The following is a 23,428-nucleotide window of genomic DNA, read 5'->3' on the forward strand; positions in this document are numbered from 1 at the left end:
TTATTCTTCACTTTTCTTTTCTTTTTTTAATAACAATAATTGTCTTTATTGGTTTATCGGGTTATGATCGTTTCGTTTGGTCTTTTGATATTTAAAAAAATATTCTAGATGATGGTACCTCGATTTTTTTTATTCTTTTAAGAATTTTTAAATTTTTGTTTGTGACAAATTTTTTTGAATTATGTTTTAAATATATTTTATTATTTTAAAGATATCTATCACTTTAATTGTAACTTTTTTATTTTATTTTTATATAATACTTTTACACATCACATCAAAAAATTATCGTATCACTATGTATTATTTCATATTCCATCAGATATTAGGGAAAAAAAACTCAATGAAATTTCTTTTGTTTTATTTTATTTATCTAATAAAACCACAAGCTATCAGAGTTTAAGAATTTCAAATTTCTAATATACATTATTCTTAGAGCAATATGGTGTGGGGTAATGGGCCGATTTCTCTTAAGTCCAAACACCAGTAGTTGAAACCTGATCGCTGCGGTATGTATGCACGATATTAGGTCATTCGTGTGCACAACTGTCAATCTCTCGAGGAATTCCACATATTGGATTTAATCGTATGTACATATGTGCAAGGATGCCACACACAAGGTGCTGCCTCCAGACACCATTCGCCAACCGTCTCCCCACGTAGGTGATTCGGAAGGATGCCAGACGCAAGGTGCTGTTTCCACACACCATTTGCCACCCTTCTCCGCACATAAGCGCGGTGGAAGTATGCCATAAGCAAGGTGCTGATCCACACACCATTTCCGCACATAAGCGCTGTGGAAGGATTCTGTATGCAAGGTGCTGCCTCCGCACACCATTTGCCGACCATCTCCGCACATAGGCGCTCAGTTCATCCATGCATGCATATTTGTTTGCCGACTTCCACTAGGTCCCCGCACGCAAGCCCAAACGCCGACGTATATTCTTTGTAATGGGGTAAAGCCAATATTGACGACAGCTGATCTCAAAAAAGAAAAAATGAACAAATAGAATGGCCATCTTGCCTCGTGATTGATGGGCAAGCAGACGGATAGCATCAAAGTTTGAATCTCTGATTACTAAGAATACCATGAAAGTGAAACAATCACAAATTTCCAAGATTCCAATATTGTCTTTGATGACCCAATCCAAGCCCACCCACATTACTCGCGTCCTACGTAGTAACTTCGTAATCCCCCCAAAACTCCGCGGATCTTCCTCTATTTTTTAAGTTTCACTTTTGATTCAGCAGCTGCCATATTAACTTCAATCACCCACTTCTAACCTGAAAATCGCGCGACACATCAACTAACGTATTAGCAAAATCGTTATTTCAAATATGAGTCTCAAATATAATTCTTGATTTCTCAAAAGATTGAGTGACCAACCGTAGAAAGATATGAAGTAGGAAAAAAGATATAAAAATTAAATTATATTTTTACTTAATATATAATTAACTAAAAATTAATCACACTCAATAATTTCATTTCAACGGTGACATCTGATTTTTATTATTTAAATATAATATACTGCACGTAGACGCATTCATACAATTTAATTAATTAAATTTGTATGACTATTGAAATTTAAAATAAATAAATAAAATTAAAAATTGAGAAGTTGCAGACCGTGTCCCCATCATGGGAGCTTGCAATAACAATAAGAGAAATTACATTAACAAACATTATATTTAAAGACTATGTTTGTGTACAAGTTGACCTTAATTTACGATTGAGTATATATAGGTGTCACCATATTAAACTATATTAATTAGGTCAATGATCCTAAAATGTAGTCTTTCTTTCTCTTAATTATATATTTTTCGTTTTACCCACCACATTTTTTGAATTTCCAACTGTTTAGACAATATTTAATTTATACTAATATAAAAACAAAAGATAATTTTCAATCACAAGCGACGATTTGTGACATTAGTACATTAATTTTTTTAATTGTGTCAATAATATTTTTAGATTATTATTTTTTGAAATATGATATGTTGGTTTATATATTTTTATTTATAATATATTTTAAAACGTAAAAGATTATTAATTATATACACACACCAGAAACAACGTGCTATATCGACTAGTTAATCAAATGCAAACCCAAGTCCGAGCTTTCAAATAGTTAATCAAACGCCTAATAATCTAACATAATTGACTACAACTTTATAGATTAATTGCAACTTGGCCGTAAAGTCTCCACGTAGTCATTGAAAAAAGTTATTATATACTCTTGATATTTGTTGTAATTATGAAAAATTTCTCATAGAATGTGTAAAAATAAATAAAATATAAAAAAGAATCTTTTACTACACAAAAAGTATAAAAATATATGTTTCATAGCATAACAATATATATAACACAAGAATATATAATATAAATTTACACATAGTAGTATTTGAACTTTTTCTTTAGGGTGTTTTTGTCTTTTTTTTTTATAATTTTTCAATTAAGCGTGCAAACTTTTACAAACTCAATGTCTGTAAATGTAATTTCTGACCTATCAGGGAACTTTTTGTAATTAGACAAACTTCTAGGGGTTTTGGTGTAATTTATCCATAAAATAAAAGCTTGCATGTATTAAGTTGATTTATCGTACGCGTAGTAGGACCACCACTAATCAAATAATTAATTACTACAACTGCAAGATCAATATCGTCTTAGTACTATTAAATACCTGGAGAGATTGATGGCCATTTTATACATATATTGAGAAAATCATAAATAAAGATATATATATATATATGTACTAATAAAATAAGAATAGTTTGAAACTAATTAATTTTGAGATTTTCAAAGATGTGAAATCAGATCTTTCGAAGTCGTAGAGTACTGTTCTTATTAAATTAGTTAAACAAGTTGATTAATCACTCTTAATTTCATTTTACTGAGTTCTATAATGATCATAGTCTTCTGTAGTTGTTAGAGAAACTGTGTAAATTATACTTGAGCAACCACTTCCAGTCTCATACGACGTTTCTTGAATTCGGAAAGCTGTGTACTGATCATCAAGGTTTCTCATGCAGGAACGAAGAATCTTAACAAAAAGAGAAAAAAAATTCAAATAAATCATAATTCAGCTCGGTGTCGTGCTAATCAGGTGTTTCGGTAGATCTGAACTAATTAGATTAATCGTGTAATAAGTATACAGCTAAGGAGATGAGGGTTGTCTACACTAGCTGTGTCAAGAAAATCTTAGACTAGGATGAAACAAGAGTTTACTTACCCTTGTACTAACAATGTGAATGCTTCAAACTTATGTTGTACTAAACTCCAAGTTTGAAGAGATAAATAATGCATGATATTAAAGGTAGTAGACGATGACTGCCGTATTATCCGTTGCTCCGCTACAAAGTCCACAACCCCATCTGTCACCAGTGTTTTTGAAGTCAATTCTTCGATAATTTAATGTAAATAACAAAGAATCTCCTCAATAAATTTTCAACTCCATGTGTGATAAAAATATCCGGTATGATGATGCTATGAGCTATGTAGGCGAACAGTTGACATTTTGAAATCTCTCTCTGTGTGTTTACAATGGCCATAGGACTTAAGATTTAATATCACATAAATAAAGGATTAAATATGAAAGAACCACGTTGATTAGATAAAGACTTTGTTGTATAAGAAGCATACAAGTTGAGCACATTTCAAAGTATACAAATTCCTGGCAAGAGAGAGAGAGAGAGAGAGAGAGTTCTTCTCAGCAATGGGAGATGTGATGGGATGTAAAGTAAGTGATGACGAAAGGATAAACATGAATGGAACCTGCAAAAGCAGTGAAAATTCAAAGTATACAAATTCCTGGCAAGAGAGAGAGAGAGAGAGAGAGAGTTCTTCTCAGCAATGGGAGATGTGATGGGATGTAAAGTAAGTGATGACGAAAGGATAAACATGAATGGAACCTGCAAAAGCAGTGAAGATGTTATTAAGGTAGAGAAAATATTTCGAGTTTTTTCGATGTTCATGCATCGCTCTCCACATGATCTGCAATCCCTTTATTTTCCTAACTTTCTTTTGTTTTCTACTTTGATCATGCAGGGAGATGATGAAATCGAATCGACTGAGACAGAACTGAGAGGAGTCAGAGAAGAAAACTTGAGACTGAAAAACCTGCTGCAACAAATAGGGAAGGATTACAAGGCGCTGGAAATGCGATTCGTCGATATTTTCCAGCAAGAGTCCAAGAAAAACGGAAGCCCGATTATCGTTGCACCTGCTGAGGATGATCAAGAACAAGAACTCGTATCTCTTCGCCTCGGAACAAGTGTTGAGCCCAAAAAGGAAGATGTTCATGTTGCAAGTGGTAGCAGTAGCAGCTGCTGCAAAGTTATCTGTGAAAATGGTGAACTTAAGCTTGGAATGGACTACAGCCTTGGACGGCTGGAAACTGATGATGGCTCCATGGCTTTCAGAAAGAATCCAGGCCCTGATAATTGTAGCTTCACAGGTAAAAAGGAAGAGGATAAGGCAGGAGAAAAATGGCCACCGGGTAATGGTTTGAAGACGCAGAGAAGTGGGGATGATGAACTCTCTCAGACAAGCGTGAAGAGAGCAAGAGTTTGTGTAAGAGCAAGATGCGATACCCCAACGGTAAGTACAAATGTTTTGCAATTTTTTTCTTTAAATTGAGTTGTGATTTTTAATCTTTCTGATGAAAAATCAAATAACGGAGTTTTCCATGTTTATTGTAGATGAATGATGGGTGCCAGTGGAGAAAATACGGGCAGAAAATTGCAAAGGGAAATCCCTGTCCGCGGGCTTATTATCGCTGCACAGTTTCTCCAACATGCCCCGTCAGGAAACAGGTAGCTTTTTTTTTCCAACATGTAGTCTAAGTAATTAGTGCTGGGCCATGATTGGGAAAATAAGAAGATTAATTAGACACTTTCGGATATGATAGAGAATTGTTAGTACCCTCTAAATAGAAAAAAAGATGAGGAGAACCAGGAATTTGTTCCTCAGCATTTTTGTGATCTTTGCCCAATTTTCTCCATTTCAGGTGCAACGATGTGCGGAAGACATGTCTATCTTGATCACAACCTACGAAGGCACTCACAACCACCCACTACCCATGTCGGCCACCGCCATGGCTTCCACTACCTCCGCAGCAGCTTCCATGCTCCTCTCTGGCTCCTCCACTTCCCAGCCATCGGCCACCGCAGCTCCAAGCACCCATCTTTACGGACCACCAACTTTCTATCCTTTTGATAACTCCAGAACTCAACCTTATTTCTTGCCCAACTCTTCATCAGCTCCCTTCCCCACAATAACTCTAGATCTGACCACCAATCCTGCAACCACACAAGGTGGCTTTGGCCTGTATTCCTCGACATCTCGACTGAATCCTAGAGTTCCTACGACAAACCTAAGCTTTTCTTCAGTGGATTCTAACATGGGATCAACGACGGTTTGGGGCAGCGGAGGGTCTTCTTATGGGACATTTCCCTATAACAAAGATCACCATTTTTTGCTGCCCGGAAAACCAGCCCAAGAACTGAAGTTCCAATCCTACTTTGAAATGTTTAACCACGCTTCCTCCCAACAGGCTCTAACAGAAACGTTGACCAAGGTAATCACATCTGATCCGAGCTTTCGATCAGTAATAGCAGCCGCAATCTCATCAATGGCTGCTAATGGAGGTACTGGAAAACTGAACAATTATGAGAAGGGGGAAAATCTTGGCTGAACATACTCGAACAAATCGGTACCTTTTGAATCCATAAATTAGAAGGCTGCATCTTCAACAGTTTCCACTTTGCAGTTCTATTGAATGGAAAATCAAGAACCAACTGGTTGTGGATTTTTGGGATTTTCAACCAGGGATGATCATGAGTTCTTGATTAGCCAGCATGGGTTTTCGTCAGAACACACAATGTAAATAAATTTGGTTTTGTGTTCCAGCTTAGTGAGATGAAAAGAGTGAGATATTTATTCCAGCCCTCCATATTTTAGTCTCATACATATAGAGCGCTGGAATGAATATTTGATTTGTATTTATCAGTATTGAAATGAAATAAAGGCGTAGGTAGCAACTGCATCAGGTTTCAGAAATGATCTGCACAGACTATCATTTGGTTCACACAGATTCCATCAATATTTGATAGCTGATGCCATCCACAGGTAGAAACAAATGAACACCTAATACCGCAATCTAAGATTTTAGTGTGCCTGTCAATGTGTACAAAGTGTGTTACACTCGAGTTCTCCAGGAGAGCAACTTAGAAAAGTCATTGAAAGGCCATCAAGAATGGACCTGAAAAGTGACACTACTGCTTTCTTTAACATCTTCCTGGACCACGAGGTTGAAAATTGCAGTGCCCTGTTACTGGCTAGAAATCCATCATCATCGAACCGGACTACTGTAGAAATATAACATTGAATCTTTACATAATTAAGATAATGCCCCACCTTTAGAAGCTTCATGAGGAGCCGTTGATATTTAATTTTCCCAACTATTGGGAATTTTCAAACATTAAGATGAGATTCTTTAAGTTCAGGTGATAGGTTCAATTAGCAGTACTCACCATTCTCCATACCCTCACTGCAAACCTGCTCGCTATATGTCTTTCAAGTGCGTTTTTGTTTAATAAAGCTAGTTCAACCTTCACAAGAAAACTGGTGTAGTCAAGTTTCATACTAAAAGGATTTAGTCAAGCCGGATTTTGAGGGGCACAGAAAAGATCAACCCATGTAGTTTCCAAACTTTTCCACTGTTGGATAACACAAACATCATTTATAAAGAATGTTGTGAATATTGTTCAGGAGTGAACCCCCTTTCTTTCAAGTTCCGGTCATATATGTCATCAACTTTCCACAGCTAACTCAAAAATGTAATGCCTTTGGCACATAGTAACTTCTACAAAAGCAAAAAACTTAGATGATTACAATGTTTAAGTACAATTCTCTACAAAACACTGCATTTCAAGAACCCTTCAATAGCTCATGGAAGGCCTCCTGGGGTATGTCGACAGACCCAACACGTTTCATGCGCTTCTTGCCTTCTTTTTGCTTTTCCAGCAATTTCCTTTTCCTAGTAACATCCCCTCCGTAACATTTGGCAAGGACATTTTTCCTCATAGCAGAAATCCTAAAGAACATTACCAGAAAAAGGAAACAAGAAGTCAGATCCATAACAGAAAAAGAAAATAAGAAAAAAGAAAAGAAGCAAAGACTTACGTCTCCCTGGCGATGACCTTCGATCCAATAGCTGCTTGTATGGTTATCTCAAACATTTGCCTGTTCAATAAAGTATTACAATAGTCCGCACGTGTCAAAACAGAATCACAAATACGAAAAATTAACATTGAATTGGATGACCTGTCTATAAACTTCTTCAGCTTCTCCACAAGTTCACGACCAACACGTTGTGCCTTCAGTCTATGAACTATCGTCGCCATAGCATCAACAGGTTGTCCATTTAATAGAATATCAAGTTTCACTAAGTCAGAGGCCTGGTAGCTGTTAAGAACCCATTATAAATACACTCACGTTATTTATTCGTGTCCAACTCAATGGAAATATAGCTTTGCAGACTGGACAGCTGGGCAGGACTCATATGTATTTGACAGCCAGAGCAAGTATGTCAGGTCTGAGGGCGGGAAACGAAAAGAGAATCAATACTTACTCTGATTCCTCATAATCAAAAGATGCATATCCTGAAGTTATACTCTTTAGTTCATTGTAAAAGTCAACAACAATTTCCCTCAGTGGTAACCGGTACTTCATGAGAGCTCTTTGACTGCACATGAACCAAAATTCTAAGTGTAAAACATCTAGCAGAGCAAGAGATAAGCACAGTAATTATGAACATATGATACAAGATAAATCATGACCACTGGATTCCACCTCAGAGGAATTCTCATGGCACTCAACATGAGCAAGCAAGCAATAGTTTTGAGACCAAATTAACTCATAAACTATTTTCCACTTTGTGTGTGCACAAGAGCAAACATCTCTTCCCACTATACAAAAGGAATCATCACTTTTTACTTCAGACACTGTTTGTAACTCTGCCAAGGACAAAAACTTTCAAACACTTTTTGGTTAAGTTCAGCCCAGGCTCCATTCAGATTGGTGTAATTAAATATGAAGAAAACTGCTTAGGAGTAATACTAAAATGATTCTAGCATGACCTTTGTAATACAAAAAATTGTCCAATTTCTTGCATAAGGGTCATTGATGCACATTTATAAGAATCTGAATAAACAAGTACTCCTAGCACAGGACAAATACTTCAGAGAACCTTTATCATTGTTTCAGCAAGACCTGAGAAAGGAATAAATTGTCAAACATTTAGGAGTTTATCCTTTTAGCAACTTTCACCTGTCAATGAATGAGTACTCCAACTGCTCGCCTCGCCGTTCCGAACAAAGGGTAATAATGGAGCCAACGTACCTTCAGGTAATAGTAGTAAAGTTCTTTTTAATTCATTGATGAATCTGAAGAGTAAAGAGGTCTATTCAGACATTGAGAAGAGGATTAATTAGGACCATGTAGAGCTCGAGAGCTTACTCACTAGGAATTATAATAGTTGCTATTACAGTAGGTTCCCAACAAGCTGTTACTCGTTGTTTAGGATTTGAAGGCAGCATAGCAGGGTTCTGAATATGTACTTTACTATTAAGAAAAGACAAATCCATGGATTGTTATATAGCACAAAAATGAACCCAAACGGCAATATGGAAAATAAGCCACACACCTCCCATCTGAATACTCAAAAATATATGGCACAGTAGGAACGGTGGAAATCACATGAGCTCCATGCTCCTGTTTTCAGACATTATTAGAAAATATAGTTATTCTAAATGTAAAAGCCATTTCATGTAAAAAGTTTGATTACAGCTACTTCACCGTATCTAGCCAGAAACAAAAATCTGACAATAGTTAATGCATGACAACTCGTTTTTGCTTTTTCCTCAAAGTTTTGACAATTATGCCAATAAAATGAGGGTCGTATTCAGAATGTCTACAAAATTTATTTCTGAAAGGGAACAGGATTAGGACGTTGGAGCAGATAAGATTCTATGTCGAGATCAGATGTTGTATAGAGAGAACTCCATTTTTGGCCTGCAGCACCTAGCAAAATTAATTCTTTCACTAAAGACATGACCACTTTGACAGAGTGTCCCAAACTGATGCTTGATTAGTACATAGTTGTAAATACAAAAGACGGGGGAAAAAGACCCGTCATGCTGATGAATTCGTATGTTCCCATGGTGGGCATATTGGCTCAAGAAGAACTTAGAGAAGGAACATTTTCATCCATATACTATAGTATCATTAATGTATTAGACTGAAGGACTATTTAACAACTCATAAATGGCATGAAACTTCAAGATAGCAAGATTCATTAGTACGTAGCAAATTTTTTACTCTTCCTCAAAGTGTTGTATATTACAGGAGGGGGCCACAAAAGTTACTACAGTAGCATGAAATATAGATTTAGACTCATAAAATGTTAAAAGAATCTGCAAATTCACTTATGCTGTGTGTTTCCTGACAGAATAAAAATAGCAACCACTACTTGAAAAACTATGCAAATTGGAAATGTCTTGTTACTTGCTGGAGAAAGCCATTGGAAAAAGTAGCTGGAACAAACCTGTTCAAGTCGTTGATGGAAAACATCCATATGGAGCAAGCCCAAGAAACCACATCTGTTACACCCAAGAAATCATCAGAACAGAAACATTGATCTTTAGCAATATATGTAGTTTGTCCTCACCTGAACCCCAAGCCAAGTGCTGTGCTACTCTCCTTCGTAACAGATACACTGGCATCATTGCAAGTGAGTCTTTCAATGGCATGACTAAGTGCTTCAAAATCAGATCCGTCAGCTGGATATAGACCAGCAAATACCATATGTTTTACCGGCTTGAAACCTTCAATATCAAGAAACAAAACAAAATTAAGTAAAAGAAAGTACACAAATGATATTGGAAATTCACTATTGCGACAAGGGATATCATATGCAGCCAATGCAACTTGAGTAGCTAATCAAAATAAGTTTACCAGTGAAATACTGCATAAAAGTTTTCCTTTCCAGGTATAGGGTCATCAGTCATGTCCATCATAAGCATGGGAAATACTTTACCTGGAAGGGCCTTTACAGTGCTTCGAGTATGATAAAGGGTATCTCCAACACGTGCCTCTTTAGTCGACCGCATCCCGCTGACAACATATCCCACTTGCCCAGTTAAAAGGACTCCAGTCTGAGTCAGTTCTGGGTGCATGATTCCAACATCTAAAACTTCATAAGATTGACCAGTTGCAGCAGAAGAAATCTTTTCACCCTTCCGCATAGCCCCATCAACAACCGCCACATGGCAGATAACTCCTTTATATTCATCATAGTAAGAATCCAGCAAAAGCATGCGTAAAGGTGAGCTACTATCCCCAGGAGGAGGTGGTATTCGCTCTATCACAGCAGGAAGGACCTGCTCGAGACCTTGACCTGTCTTCGCTGATGTTAACAGAGCTTCCTTTGGATCAAGATCAAAAATAGATTTCAGCTGTTCTTTCACACGATCTGGGTCAGCTGTTGGCTGATCAATTTTGTTAATGACAGGAATTATAGTGAGGTTTGCTTCAAAAGCAAGATAGAAGTTTGCAACTGTTTGTGCCTGGACACCTTGAGCTGCGTCAACAACAAGAAGGACACCCTGGCAAGCTGCCAGAGATCTTGACACTTCATAGTTAAAATCCACATGTCCAGGTGTGTCAATCAGGTTCAGCAAGAATTTTGTGTCAGTACCAAGGAAATTGTGCTGATGAAACATAGTGGCTGTCTGAGCCTTAACAGTTATTCCCCGCTCTCTTTCAACCTAGGACAACCAAAATCATCCCAAAAAGTAACAAGTCACGTGTATAAACATCAACAAAACATATTCCTGCGTAGACATGATTCAGTTATTCGCTTAGTTTGGTCATATAACTTTATCTCCAAACTACAAAATTTGGAATCATTATCCTGTATTGATCAAGATAGAAAACCATCACACCATTGTATATAAATGGAGTTGAAATATGCCTAGAAACTTTTTAAAGTTGAAGTAGATTGCTTGTTACTGCCTTCTGTTCTTGCGTTGAAAATTGCCTAGAATTTACTAAAAATTATCTCAAAAAGGTTGAGCTTGCATTTTGATCCCTCCTAAAGATAAATAAAATAAAAGGAAAAACATTCCCATCTCATTGCCACATTTTCGATAGACCGTTGCCCAACTAATTTTTTTTTAAAATCAGCAAGCAGTTACAAGAAGCTCAGTGCTGATGTATCTTTAATCACAGATAACACCAATCAAATTCCAGCTTTCTTTCCGCTTAATCATTCTCTTAAACATGCGTGTCCTACACAGTATAACACATAGCCAACAACGCCTTAATACTCCGCTTCAATTTCAAAGCTAACTAAGCAAATAAATTCTCAAAAATCATAAATATAAATGAAAACCTGCAATTTATCCAAGTACTGAGGTTGCCCGTGGCCTTTCCTAATAGTCCCAGTGAGCTCCAAAAGACGGTCGGCGAGGGTTGACTTGCCGTGGTCAACATGGGCAATAATCGAAAAATTGCGAATTTTGTCGGGAGGGTATTGACTCAAATCTATGCTAGGGTCTTCCCTAAAATGCGACCCGAAGAAAGCACATTGAGTCCAACACAAGTATGAATTCAAATATGGGGTTGAATCAAATTTTCTGGGTATATAATAACTTGAGAAAAGATTGAAAGGGATTCCACGTGATCGTATGGTTTTTGAGGCTTTGTATAAAGAAGACATTTTTGAGAAGTTAACTCGGAACTGAGGGTTTAAATTAGGGTTTATGTTGCCCCCTACTTTGGGTGAAGAATATTGTACCTGCCATATATTCTATTCCCGCTATTCAGTTAGACTAAAATCGCATTTTACTAGGATCAAAGTAGTTACCACCACTAATTCTTTCTAAAATAATAAATCATTTATTATATAACTAGCGTGTACTCACACCCAAATGTGTGTGCATTAATTTAAAATATAAATAATCTAATTTTTATTTTTTTAAAATACATATTTTAGTTAAATAAATTAAAAATATTAAGAAGATAGAGATGGTGAGTAGTTATTTGAAGAAAGTGGGATATTGGCAGTAAGTCATTTGTAGCAGATAGGAGCTGGAAGATGAACAAAAGAACATGATGTGCAAAAAATCTTGTTAAACTATCTGTAAATAATCTGGATATGTAATTTCATCCCTGTCAAGATATGCTCCAGAAAATCTGTAAACTCTCGGCGATGGCCCTCCGATGCTTAAGTTAGAAAAGGTGGGGTCGAAAATGAGATCGAATTAGAACACAAAATATGGCGGTAAAAGTAAGTGCTGAAAACGTGTTTGAATAATCATAAATGAGGCTATTTATACTTGTACGGTACCCTCTATATGTGTGACACGTGGCTCCAATGACAGCGGGCCACGTCACCCCCTGTATAGACCTGCTACCGCTGCTGCTGTCTCTGTCCACTGGGTCCCACCTACGCAGTCATAGGGTACATGTAGAGTGCTAAAAATAGGTAAAAATAGGGGGGTATTTATGTAATTATGTAATTTCCGTCATCATGGACAATGCCTAAAACTATGTGAGTAATAACCAGAATCTTAGAAACATAGGATTAGTTGAGTTTTGAAATGGATAATAATTGGAACTTCCAATGTTTTAGTGTAATGTCTTTTGGTTCCAAGTGATGATTTACCATTGCTCTTATTGATATCTTCTTTACAAATACAGTCGCTGCTCTGTCATCCCTATCCAAATTCACCTGCAAACTCTGAAGCTGCGCGTGGTTGTTTAGTGAAAACAAGCGTGATTTCAACAGGAGATTGTTGAGCAGAGCTGGACAGCAGATTAACCATTCCATCTAAAGGTTGTAGCAAAGGGTGATCACAGAACATAAGAAAGCTGCTTTGGAAGATCCTTTCTTGTGGTTAATGGCTCAGTCTCTGTGAAATGTTTCTTTTAGTGTCGTTGCTATATGAGTGAGTCTTGTAGTTGGGAAAAAGCATTGTAATGAATGGCCTTTTTTTTTTTAAATAATATATATAGATAAAATTAATCAAATTTATACCTCCGATCAATTCACCAACTATGTTATTAATCATTAACTAACAAATTACAAACTCTATCAACTAGCAATAATCTCTATTGTAGAAGAGAACACATTTCTACATATCTGTCTTGGGTGGTTGGTTTGCCAGTAGAGCTCGGCCTCAGTACGTCAGTAACGTTATGAACATTTATTGTAATCATTTTCAGGAATATGAAGTACGAATTTAGGTTATCTTGAGCTTTCATCTGCTCCATCGGCAGATGTGATTGTATCAGCAGATTGAATGAAAAATGTAGAGGACTTTTTCACTCTCCCATTTATCTTGCGAGACAGTAACTAATATTACTTGATAAAAATAATTTCCAGCTGTCAACCTGTATTCCCTCCGGTGGATGATTTGAGTCGCTGTAATTAGCTTGCTAGTTGTTTTTGGACAATAGGACATTTTTCAAGAATCTTGGCAGAGGTTTCTCTTCAACTTGAGGAATCCTGCCTGTTTGTGTTTGTAGTGAAGACATGGACCCTTTTCAAACCAGTGGGTTAAACTACCAGTTTTTGTAGTCCTAAAAGGGTGTGCATTGTTAGAGACAGGGGCAGAATTTCTACCATGTTTCACCCATAACAGAATGGTTGGTCGGGTTGTGATCCACTCTCAATTTCTGCCAGAAATGCAAATCCAGTACCTGTATGTGTGGTGTGTGAGTTGGAAGGAGAGAGTAGAGGTGGTTGCACTAGCATTCAACCCAGACGGAAGGTGTCGGTGCATCCAACCGTTTCACATGGGACAGTGAGTGATGCTGGAATCGCACCCTTTCTTTAATAAGCCACGCCCCTTGATGCTGTTGTTGAGTTGTTGTTTGTGTTGTCTACTCAAATCTTTCTGATTATTTCACCTTATTATGACAGACAAACAACTCTCCCGTTTCTCTACTTATTAAAGATTCCTACATCTCCCTCCAATCATATAATCAAATCAACAGCATCTCCACCTCACTTCTCTCATTTATATACGCTGACTACACTCCCTGTCTCCAATTAAAAGTCCATCTCATGTTGTTAGCAGAAGCAAACAATGATGTTGTGTATAAACAGACAGTAAATGAAAGAGGAGTTGGTTTGGTGCAACTAATCAACCAAAATTGATGACATGCCCCACAACTTACCTGCACCCCCCCCCCCCCCCCCCCCCCCCCCCCCCCCGCCTATCAATCAATTTAACCACCTCATCCATCCTTCCCACAAAAATCCCAAGTACGAAATTCCGGTTCATGTCTTTTCTTATTTTCCTCAATACACAAAGACACTGAGGAATTGAATGAATGGAGTTCATTTCTCAAAAGTACAGTGTGGAACTAATAATTCCGTGCAGCTTTTACTACACAAAATTTAACCAAAACCAATATCAACGAAAAAAGTTATCTGGAACTATGTCTTGACAGCGCTTTTATGTTTTAGAGATAATACGGCATCGTTCCGAGACCCGGAAATTTTCAAATTCTTTCCTAAAATATCATATGGCACACTCACCAACTTTACTAAAAGACACTGTATGACTGCAGGCCTACTCATTCATTCCCAACGCTCCCATATACACTACTGCACATACTCTATTGTGTGTGTATAATTCTCTCTCCATTTCTGTGCTTCCTAGAGAGAGAAAGTTAATGTAAAATCGTAAATATCATTGAAGGAAAGAAAGAAACAGTGGAGTGACTGAGCTGAGAGAAGGGAAGGAGGGGTCCATTTTCGTTGCCATGAGTGAATGAAACCAACTCACTAGGTATGGGCCTGTCGCTGCAGTTTTCTCGTTATGTTTACTTCCATCTCAATCAATCTTTTCACTTGAAATTTCTCCACATCTTTTTCCCCCAAAGATTTTTCCTTTCTTCTTTATATTCCTCAACTGGGGTTCTCTCTCTCTTTAGAATTTGTGGGTTTTTCAAGAAATGTGTAGCTTGGAATCTTAGGTTGAGAAAGACCCTTCTTTTTCAGGTATAGAAAATGCTAGATCTGAATCACATTGCTCGAAAATCCACTTCAGTTGTGTTTTTTCCGAGCTTCTTTGATTCTGCATCAGCCTACGTATTTATAGGGCCTTGTATATTTTGTGGGTTCTGTGCGGATCTCGCTGAATTTTTGAACTTTTGCTAACACTTTTGTGCGAAAGGTCCTTTTGGTTTGTCTGGAGGTGAACTTTGCTTCTAGTTGTTAACTTCTGACAGTTGTTTTTCTTGTTATTTTCTTCTATCGTTTTTCTATCTATCAGAAAAATGGGAGATTTTTCTTGTCGAATAAGTGGTGGGATTTTGGATTAATAAAATTGATTTCTTTTTTATGTGTGCCTTTGTTGAGTTCCTCAGTCACTTTGCTTTTGATTTATGAACATCGCCAATTTTTCATATTACACTTCTGTTCTTTCCCGGAAACAGTTTTTTTGCTTCTTCTTTTCTACATCTTGGTTCCTACATTCATCTCTGTGTCATTGTGGCTTATGGGCACTTTTCTTGTGAAAATGCAGGGATTAAGTTGGGTTGCCGTGGTCGATAGCAGTGGAGTGCTATGGGGAAGTCTGCTGGAAAATGGATCAAGACTGTACTCTTTGGAAAGAAGCATTCTAAATCTAATTTATCCAGAGTAAGAAATTGGTTGACTTAGCTATCAATATTTTTGTCTAAGCTGTTAATGTCTTTTTTACTTGTGTTGCTTTCTCATAATTTGAGGCTGATTTTAGTTCCATGGTCTAAATAACCCTCTTTTTTCTGGATTTTTTTATCATTATTATCATCCTTGTGGTGTTGACTTGGTTTGTTCTGAACATTTCTCAATGTCTTTATTCACTAAACCACCAGGATTGCTGCTACTGTCACAGATCAATTTAGTTTGTGTGAAGTTCAATTGATGACCTCCCAGCTAAAATCTTGTATTGTTAATTCTATTTTCTTTGGTTTAGTGTGGTCCGTTTAAAATGTGCGAGTACCTGGGGCTTGTCGATACTATTGCTGAGTGAAAATTATTGGAAATTTTACATCTATTGAACTTAAAATTGTAATTTCACTGATTTTCTATTTCTGCTGCTTGATCTACGGAAATATAGTACTTCCAATCAGCTTTCTGAGTATTCTGTTTGCTTGAAGATGTGATTTATATTCTCCGCTAATTTTCCTGCGTGCTGTAAACCTACTATGCTGATAATAATTGCCATTGTATATGAAGAATGTTGTCCCTGATAAGAAGAATTCTCCGAAGACACCACTAGAGGATCAAGCTGGAAAGTCCCCTGTAATATCAGACACATTTCAGTTAACTGAGAGTGGTGTGGAGACCTTGCAAGTTGAGAAGGGAACCTCTCCATGTGATAGTATTGCTTCATCTCCTGTACATCCAGGTGTAGATTCACAAAGTAAAGATGCTTTTCCTCCAGTAGATGATGCTGAGAATAGAAGACAAGATCAAGCTGCCACAAAAGCACAAGCAGCCTTTAGGGGCTACTTGGTAACGTTCTCTGGCATTGCATATTGATAGTGCTGCTTAGTATATAACTCTACCTTTTTCATCCAGTGAGAGGATTTCTGTTGACATTCTGAAGCTCGTCGACTAGACTTTCATCTTGCATTCTTCAATGAGAATGGTAAACCATTAAGGAAATACCCATCCAAGCATGGATACTTGCCACCCAAGCTCTTGTATAAATGGGGACATGTGAATATTCTCAGTGGGCATGCATATAATTTTGCCTTGTTACTATGATTTACTTTGACTTATACCGTCTTTCAACCCTGCCCACAGGCTCGTCGCGCTTTTCGTGCTCTCAAGGGTATCATAAGGCTACAAGCTCTTATTCGTGGACATCTGGTCAGGAGACAAGCTGTTGCCACTTTGCGGTGCATGCAAGCAGTTGTTAAATTCCAGGCACTGGCTCGTGGACGAAAGGTTAGACTCTCAGGTGCTGAGCCTCAAGTGCTAAAAAAGTACAATATGGGAGAACAGGTAACTCTGATTTTCTACCTGATTGATCTGCCATTCTTACTGTATCTTTCTTTCTGTTAGACGTGAGAAGGACTTTGAAATATCTTCCTTTATGTGTCTGCCTTTGATTTTTATTTATTTACTCTCTTCATGGTGAGTGCAGAGCTATTAAGTTGAGTAGAGATTGACTTAATTCACTACTAATATTTTACTGCTGTTATATTGATTCAGTAGTGTGGCTAACATCAATAACCTGTTTCGATAAATCAGGCTTTTTATCCTTGGGTTTCAACAGCTATTCTGCTTTCTTTTTGGCTCATATCATGTTATGATAGACTTTTCGGTGTCAACTTTTTCCTCTCATCTATCATCCTAGCTTTGGTGCCTCTTTGATATGTATTGGTTGTTTTGTTGGTTTCTTCTTAAGAAGTATTTATACTGAAACTTTTATTTGCAAAGATTTTTTGTGCTTCTTAGTAAAAGTATACATCATTCTATGTATCGACAGGATGCTAAACAGGTGGACATTGGAGCAAAGTCATTTTTCGGGTCACAAAAACTAGCAACAAACACCTTTGTCTGCAAGGTTGGATTTTGTTTACATGACATAATCTTCTGCTCTTTACATGATAATGTTACCTGATTAAACCTGAGAATCTTTCCTTCCTTTCATTTATAATTCGGGAAATACTTTAGATTCTCCGTTCTTATTTCTCCCTTCAAATAAGAACCTTGTGATGTACTTTATTTGCTTGTTCAGCTTGTTGCCACATTGCCAACTGCTATGCCCCTGAGTCTTCAATATGAACTGGCTGAACCAAATTCAGCCTGGAACTGGCTTGAGCGTTGGTCAACATCTCACTTTTGGGCACCACCTGCGCGGACCAACAAAATGATAAAGGCAAAGCCTCAAAAAAAGCAAGGTGGTGGACAAATTGTTGAGCCTGAAATTGGAAAATCAAAAAGGACTATCCGAAAGGCTTCAACTGTGGCAAACAGCGAAAATGGTGCTTTACCTTCTTCTGAAATGGATAAACTTAAACGCAACCCCAGGAAAGTTGCAAATAGTCAGACAGAGTTGGTCCAAGAGCAACCCCAGAATGAACTTGAGAGGGTCAAACGCAGCTTGAGAAAGGTTTCAGCGTCTGGAGCGGCAGCTCCTGAGAAATCAGGGACAGAAACTGAGAATCCACAGCCAGTTCAGAGTGTAGAAACAGTAACGAATTCTGCAACTGCTGATGTCTTGGAGCAGGAAATTGTGATTTCTTCTGAAAATCCATGTGTTTCAGATGTTGGGGTTGGTAAAATGGAATTGCTTGAATCTCCTTCCAAGACAGCAACGGAAGAGCCAGTTGATCTGCCACATGATAACTATCCAGTTGCTGAGACTCATTCCTCAGAGAATGGTGTGAAGATGGATTCTAATCTGACGTTGAATGATGAATTGAGCTGTAAGGAAGAACAATGTGGCAAAGAGAATAATAAAGTCCGGAAAAGGAGATCGCTTCCTGCTAAGCAGGAGTATCCTGAAAATATCTCACAGAATTCCCCAAGCGTGCCAAGTTATATGGCAGCCACTGAATCAGCAAAGGCCAAGCTTAGAGCTCAAGGATCTACTAAACTTGGTGAAGATGGGGCTGAATACGGCTACACCCGTCGCCATTCAAGATGGGGCTGAATACGGCTACCCCCGCCGCCATTCTCTCCCAGCCTCTACCAACAGCAAACTGAACTCACTGTCACCTAGGGTACAAAAGCCTGTCCAAGCTAATGGCAAGGGAATCAGCAAAACTAACAGATCAGTAACATCCTCTAAAGATGGTAAGCAGAGTAATTTTATTAATTTGCTTATCTTGTTTTAATTTATCTATTGTTTACGAATGCGAATGAATCACATTTCAGATAAAGTGCTTCAGCCTGGGTGGAGGAGATGAGAGTTGGCAGTTGTGCTAAATTGGGAAGGCTTGGAGGACTATTAGCTGCAGAGTTTCGTGTAAAACGCGGAACATGGGACATGACAAGTCATAGTTGTTTGATATCTTGGTATCTTTTGCTTTGTGTTTCTGTAGTGCTGAGGTTTTGCCAAGGAATGTATAGTCATAGATGAAGAATGTGTGTTGACTAATTTAAAAATCAGTTGGGTGCTTATAGTTTCAATTGATATTTCTCTTACAGTCGTCTGCATTGTAAACTGTCCATGTTTTTCTGTACTTCATAAAAAGTCCACGGTTTGTCGTTATATTAGTTGGTGTTGCTCAATTATACCAACATGATCTACTCCTTATTGGATGTTTATAAGAATTGGGTAAATATGGTGGTTGGTTCCTTAAATTTGTTTTTAGAATCACTTTAGTTCTTCACTTTAAAATCTGTTTCTACCGAGTCATTTGACCGTTTTTTCATGAAAATTTGGCTACAATGTTATTTTATTTTATTTACTCTAAATCCCTTAAAAGTTGAGAAAATGTCATATTGGTCTTTATTTTGGGTGGGGAAGGTATCCTAATTTCTTGATGAAAATGTTGGTTGTGGACCTGTGGTACTTCATAAAGGGTTGCTCTATTGATAACCAGCAGCATATTGAGAGAAATATAAAATGGGAAATGGTTTATGTTACATGTTCTTTCTGGCAGTTTGATAAAATTATATTGCTTTTGAAGCAATGCATACATTCATCCATTTCTTTCACAACCAAGAACTAAAATGAAAAATGATCAAGTATCTTGACCCCATATTTTGCCCAAATAAAAAGCGTCCTGTCATGGGTTTCCGTTAGTTCTAAGAGTATTGTAATTATTCCAAGTTGGCATATAACCATTTTCTTCACTTTCACTTTTCTTACTTAAATTTCGCGTCATATGTTGTTAGCCAGTTTAAGAGAACAATCATTAGATAAGCACCAATTGATACCAATATTGTGGTTGGTGCTTTTGAGGTAAGGCAGACACTCAAATGTAAAAATTGTAAACCCCTATCTACTTTTCATTTTAAGTTTCGGATCATTTCAAGTTCTTTAGTCAAGAAAACTCGTCTTATGTTCTTTTCAGGCTCTGCTCTGTCTATTTTACTGTGTGATTTTCAGTGAAAGGATCAGGAAATTATGACCAAGTCTCTTTTATTTCAGTTGAAGTTACAATTTTCTGCTTGTACTTTCACATGATACTTGGTAGTTTACAAATAAAATATTAATGCTGAGCAACGCCGAATCTTGAGTTTCCAGGCCAAAACCATGCTAAAAGTTCAGTTCATGCAGAAGGCGAAGAGGGAGGTTCCTGCAGTGAGGGCAGGCATTACACGGTATCCATGCCCCACGTATATGCATCCCTTGCTCGCTGATAAGCCACCGTATACAGAGGCCCCTGTCTCATACGACCACAGTATTTCACCAGATGCAGCATTGATTGCGTATACAGGTCCTGTTCTATACGTTGAGCCTGCAAAGAGCACGCCGTTGGCAATACTCACTGGATTGGTCGTGGCATTGTAAGGAACTGCAGTTGACCACAAGATTCTGCCAGTTCCAGGATCCATTGCAACCCAGCCCCCTCCAGTTGTGACATTCTTGGACGGGGCAAGAGTGAAATTCTGCTGATTACTATTGGCAATGTTGGTGTAGACTCTCCTGTTGTCTGTGGCTGCTCCCCATGTGCCTCCTCCTAGAGTGCCTCCTGGACCAGCCTCCTGCATGAATATCTCTTTATCTATCAGGAACTAATTATGTTGTTTTTCTTTCTTGGCTTTTTTTTTCTTCTGCAACTCAGTAGAACTCATTGCCAAGTGCCAACAAGTAGTGAAGTAATTCAACGAAACTTACAGTGGACCAGACTATGTTCCCATTGTTCCTATCCAGCGCCCAAGCGAATCCACTTTTCTGGACAGCCACAACAATGTCTAGTTTAGTTCCATTTATGTTTATGCTCAGCACCATTGGTGCCTCACCAAAATCAGCATCTGGGTTGGGGCCAGGAGGACAGTTGGGGGTGGAGGGATTTCTGCAGGCAAAGAACCATACATCATATCCTCCTAGCTGTCTATACCACTTGATCTTCCCAGATTTCAAGTCCAAAGCTAGCATAGAGTCGAAATGGATATCAGGTTCGATGCAATCATCCGGATGGGTCGGAACTGTCTGATTATTTTGCCTTTCCTGACATTCTTCTACACTCTCAGGTGCAGAGTAGAGGTTCCCGGTGGCAATGTATACGTGGTTTCTCCCTACGTCAATCGAGGGGCTGCTTCCCCACAGTGCTGCTCCAGCATATCCTCCTTTCTTCCCATTGTTGTCGGGAATCATATATGTTTGCCATAAAATGGCCCCTGTTTGGACATCCAACTTGGCAAAGCTCCCGCGGAACGTACAGCAGTCCTCAATGTTGTAAGTTTCTTCTAGTGAAGATACTCCCACGTAAAAAGCTCTGTGAAGTGTGAAAATACTGTTACTATCTAATAAACAATCAAGAGATTGGAAGTTCAAAATCAAACTTGACATTGACTAACAAGGATTTGTTCATGCATCATTACAATTATGAAATAACATGTGATCGGAGGAGGATGAGGTGGCTATTGATCTGAGGGAAATACTTCTTGGGAAGTCTAACTGATGCATCAATTTTTTCTCTTTCCAATAAGTAGAGATCTTAATTAAGACATCCACAACTAACTAAACAGCTGGCGTTTGACCTGAATATTAAAATAAAGATCAGTTAGCTACCTCACATTTTCATGCTTCCCTGTTAGGAAAGGAAATTAACCGACTTAATTCGTGTTTTGAATTTTAGGTGTATCATGAACTAGAATTCTATCCTATGCAGAAAGACAATCTTCTTTAGGTTTTCCTTTTCAGACCAATGAAGAGCCAAAACATGCAGAAAGACGAAAGTCACTCCAATGTGAAGGAAATGTGAACTTAGAGAGACTTACTTCATGTAATACGTTCCGGACATGGTAATAACAGCGGCTGGATGCTTGTCAAGCTGTCTCTTCCAAAGAAGTTCTCCTGTTGCCCGTTTAACAGCAATAACATAAGCTGGTCCATAAATTGCTATGATTAGCTTATCATCAGCAACAGTTGGAGTTGCTCTGGAGACAAGCGTGGTATCGTTTGTGAATGATATGGTTGCATTAAGGCCAGTTAACACTTGCAAGTTCTGTTTCCACACTAGGGAGCCATCGGCTGCTCTCACGGCATAAATGTATCCATTCCAGCTTGGAAAATAAACAATCCCACCAAAGATCGCTGGTGTTGCAGTTATGTCGTTCCCGGCATAGAACTTCCATTTGAGACGCAACTGGGAAACAGTTGAAGGGCTAATCCTGGTTTCTCCTTCAGCGTATCTACGGTTGTAAATATCACCACCATGGTTTAACCAATTTCCAGTAAGATAGTTCTGCATTTCAGGCCCCTGCAATAATCAAGCATAGATGTAAATGAGCTATAATGATATCTGAAACTGTATTTTGCTTTGCTTTCTGTGCAATGAAATTTCATCCCGAACTTGGTCTAGTTAGGCTCAAGCCATTCACAAGGCGAATGACTCAGACTATGGTGACAGACCAACTCCAAGACAAATTTCATAATAGTTTTCATGTGATTTTGATGGTTTTTTGACAAACTCGAGTTTCAGATATCTGAACATGGACATGATTTACACATATGCCTGCACACAAAAATGTGTATGAAAGAGCGAGGACATACAGGTGCGCTGGACATAGCACGTTTGAGTAGACAAAATATTGAAACGAAGAGGAGAATGCTTAAGCTGTAAGTACGATTGTTTTCCATGGAGAAGATAAATAAGCTGTGTTTCTGTCAAGTAATTTGATGCACAAACAGGATCATAAGCTGGAATTTATAAGTTTTCAGTTTTGCCTTTTGCCGGGATCTCTGACTTTGGGATGCCTTTAGAATTGTAAATTAGATTATTACTGAACAGTAGGAATTAAATAATGTTAATTAGCAGCTATCTAGCTTAACCAATTTGAAAACATATGGGAACTCTTTCGATTTATCCAGAAGTCGTTTAACGTGGTTTCTGATAGGATTTAATTCGTGCTTAAATTCATTTAATACTTCCCTGTCAAAGTCATAAGTCAGCCTAAAACATATCTTGGCAATTTGAAGAATTCTATATGCGGGAAGTTATTAGCATGGATGCAACTTTGAATTCCAACAATGCCTGGAGGTGGTCCAATCTGGAATTTTCATGATTATCTTTACAGGAGGCATTACTGTAATCTGTTAAAAATATCATTCTGAATTGATTGAATAACCACAAAACAATTTCCATAGAAAATTCATTATTTCCCACTTGTTTAGTGTTTTATTAATAGATAGGCTTCAGTCTTAATATACATGTTATACTTTCAAATTTGTTCATATTCTT

The 23,428-nt window shown here is 37.9% G+C and overlaps 4 protein-coding genes across 6 annotated transcripts; 2 read left to right on the forward strand and 2 right to left on the reverse strand.

Annotated features, from left to right (window-relative positions):
• Positions 3,803-6,101, forward strand: LOC105177346 (probable WRKY transcription factor 72). Its single transcript, XM_011100469.2, has 4 exons — positions 3,803-3,934; positions 4,043-4,594; positions 4,696-4,809; positions 5,004-6,101. The coding sequence occupies exons 1-4, from the start codon at positions 3,848-3,850 to the stop codon at positions 5,688-5,690; spliced, it is 1,440 nt and encodes a 479-aa protein (XP_011098771.1). The 5' UTR covers positions 3,803-3,847; the 3' UTR covers positions 5,691-6,101.
• On the reverse strand, positions 6,697-11,845 carry LOC105177222 (translation factor GUF1 homolog, mitochondrial). The gene is made up of 11 exons (XM_011100285.2): positions 11,451-11,845; positions 10,095-10,824; positions 9,726-9,882; positions 9,603-9,657; positions 8,703-8,770; positions 8,516-8,620; positions 8,327-8,398; positions 7,629-7,742; positions 7,322-7,462; positions 7,181-7,240; positions 6,697-7,091 (listed from the first exon to the last, which is right to left on the reverse strand). The coding sequence occupies exons 1-11, from the start codon at positions 11,775-11,777 to the stop codon at positions 6,926-6,928; spliced, it is 1,995 nt and encodes a 664-aa protein (XP_011098587.1). The 5' UTR covers positions 11,778-11,845; the 3' UTR covers positions 6,697-6,925.
• Positions 14,633-19,284, forward strand: LOC105177223 (protein IQ-DOMAIN 31-like). 3 transcript variants are annotated; one of them, XM_011100286.2, is made up of 8 exons: positions 14,633-14,859; positions 15,598-15,713; positions 16,293-16,571; positions 16,866-17,066; positions 17,554-17,631; positions 17,806-18,702; positions 18,740-18,866; positions 18,948-19,284. In XM_011100286.2, exons 2-8 carry the CDS (start codon positions 15,639-15,641, stop codon positions 18,977-18,979), a joined length of 1,689 nt encoding a protein of 562 aa, XP_011098588.1. In that variant the 5' UTR covers positions 14,633-14,859; positions 15,598-15,638; the 3' UTR covers positions 18,980-19,284. The 3 variants fall into 3 exon arrangements, with proteins under 3 accessions (XP_011098588.1, XP_020554835.1, XP_020554836.1); XM_020699176.1 differs by lacking the exon at positions 14,633-14,859 and adding an exon at positions 14,917-15,071; XM_020699177.1 differs by lacking the exon at positions 14,633-14,859 and adding an exon at positions 15,103-15,267.
• LOC105177224 (polyvinylalcohol dehydrogenase) lies at positions 20,145-22,917 on the reverse strand. Its single transcript, XM_011100289.2, has 4 exons — positions 22,741-22,917; positions 21,966-22,447; positions 20,860-21,460; positions 20,145-20,726 (listed from the first exon to the last, which is right to left on the reverse strand). The coding sequence occupies exons 1-4, from the start codon at positions 22,825-22,827 to the stop codon at positions 20,286-20,288; spliced, it is 1,611 nt and encodes a 536-aa protein (XP_011098591.2). The 5' UTR covers positions 22,828-22,917; the 3' UTR covers positions 20,145-20,285.

This window comes from Sesamum indicum, linkage group LG15 (genome assembly GCF_000512975.1).
Source record: "Sesamum indicum cultivar Zhongzhi No. 13 linkage group LG15, S_indicum_v1.0, whole genome shotgun sequence".
Taxonomy (NCBI): Eukaryota; Viridiplantae; Streptophyta; class Magnoliopsida; order Lamiales; family Pedaliaceae; genus Sesamum; species Sesamum indicum.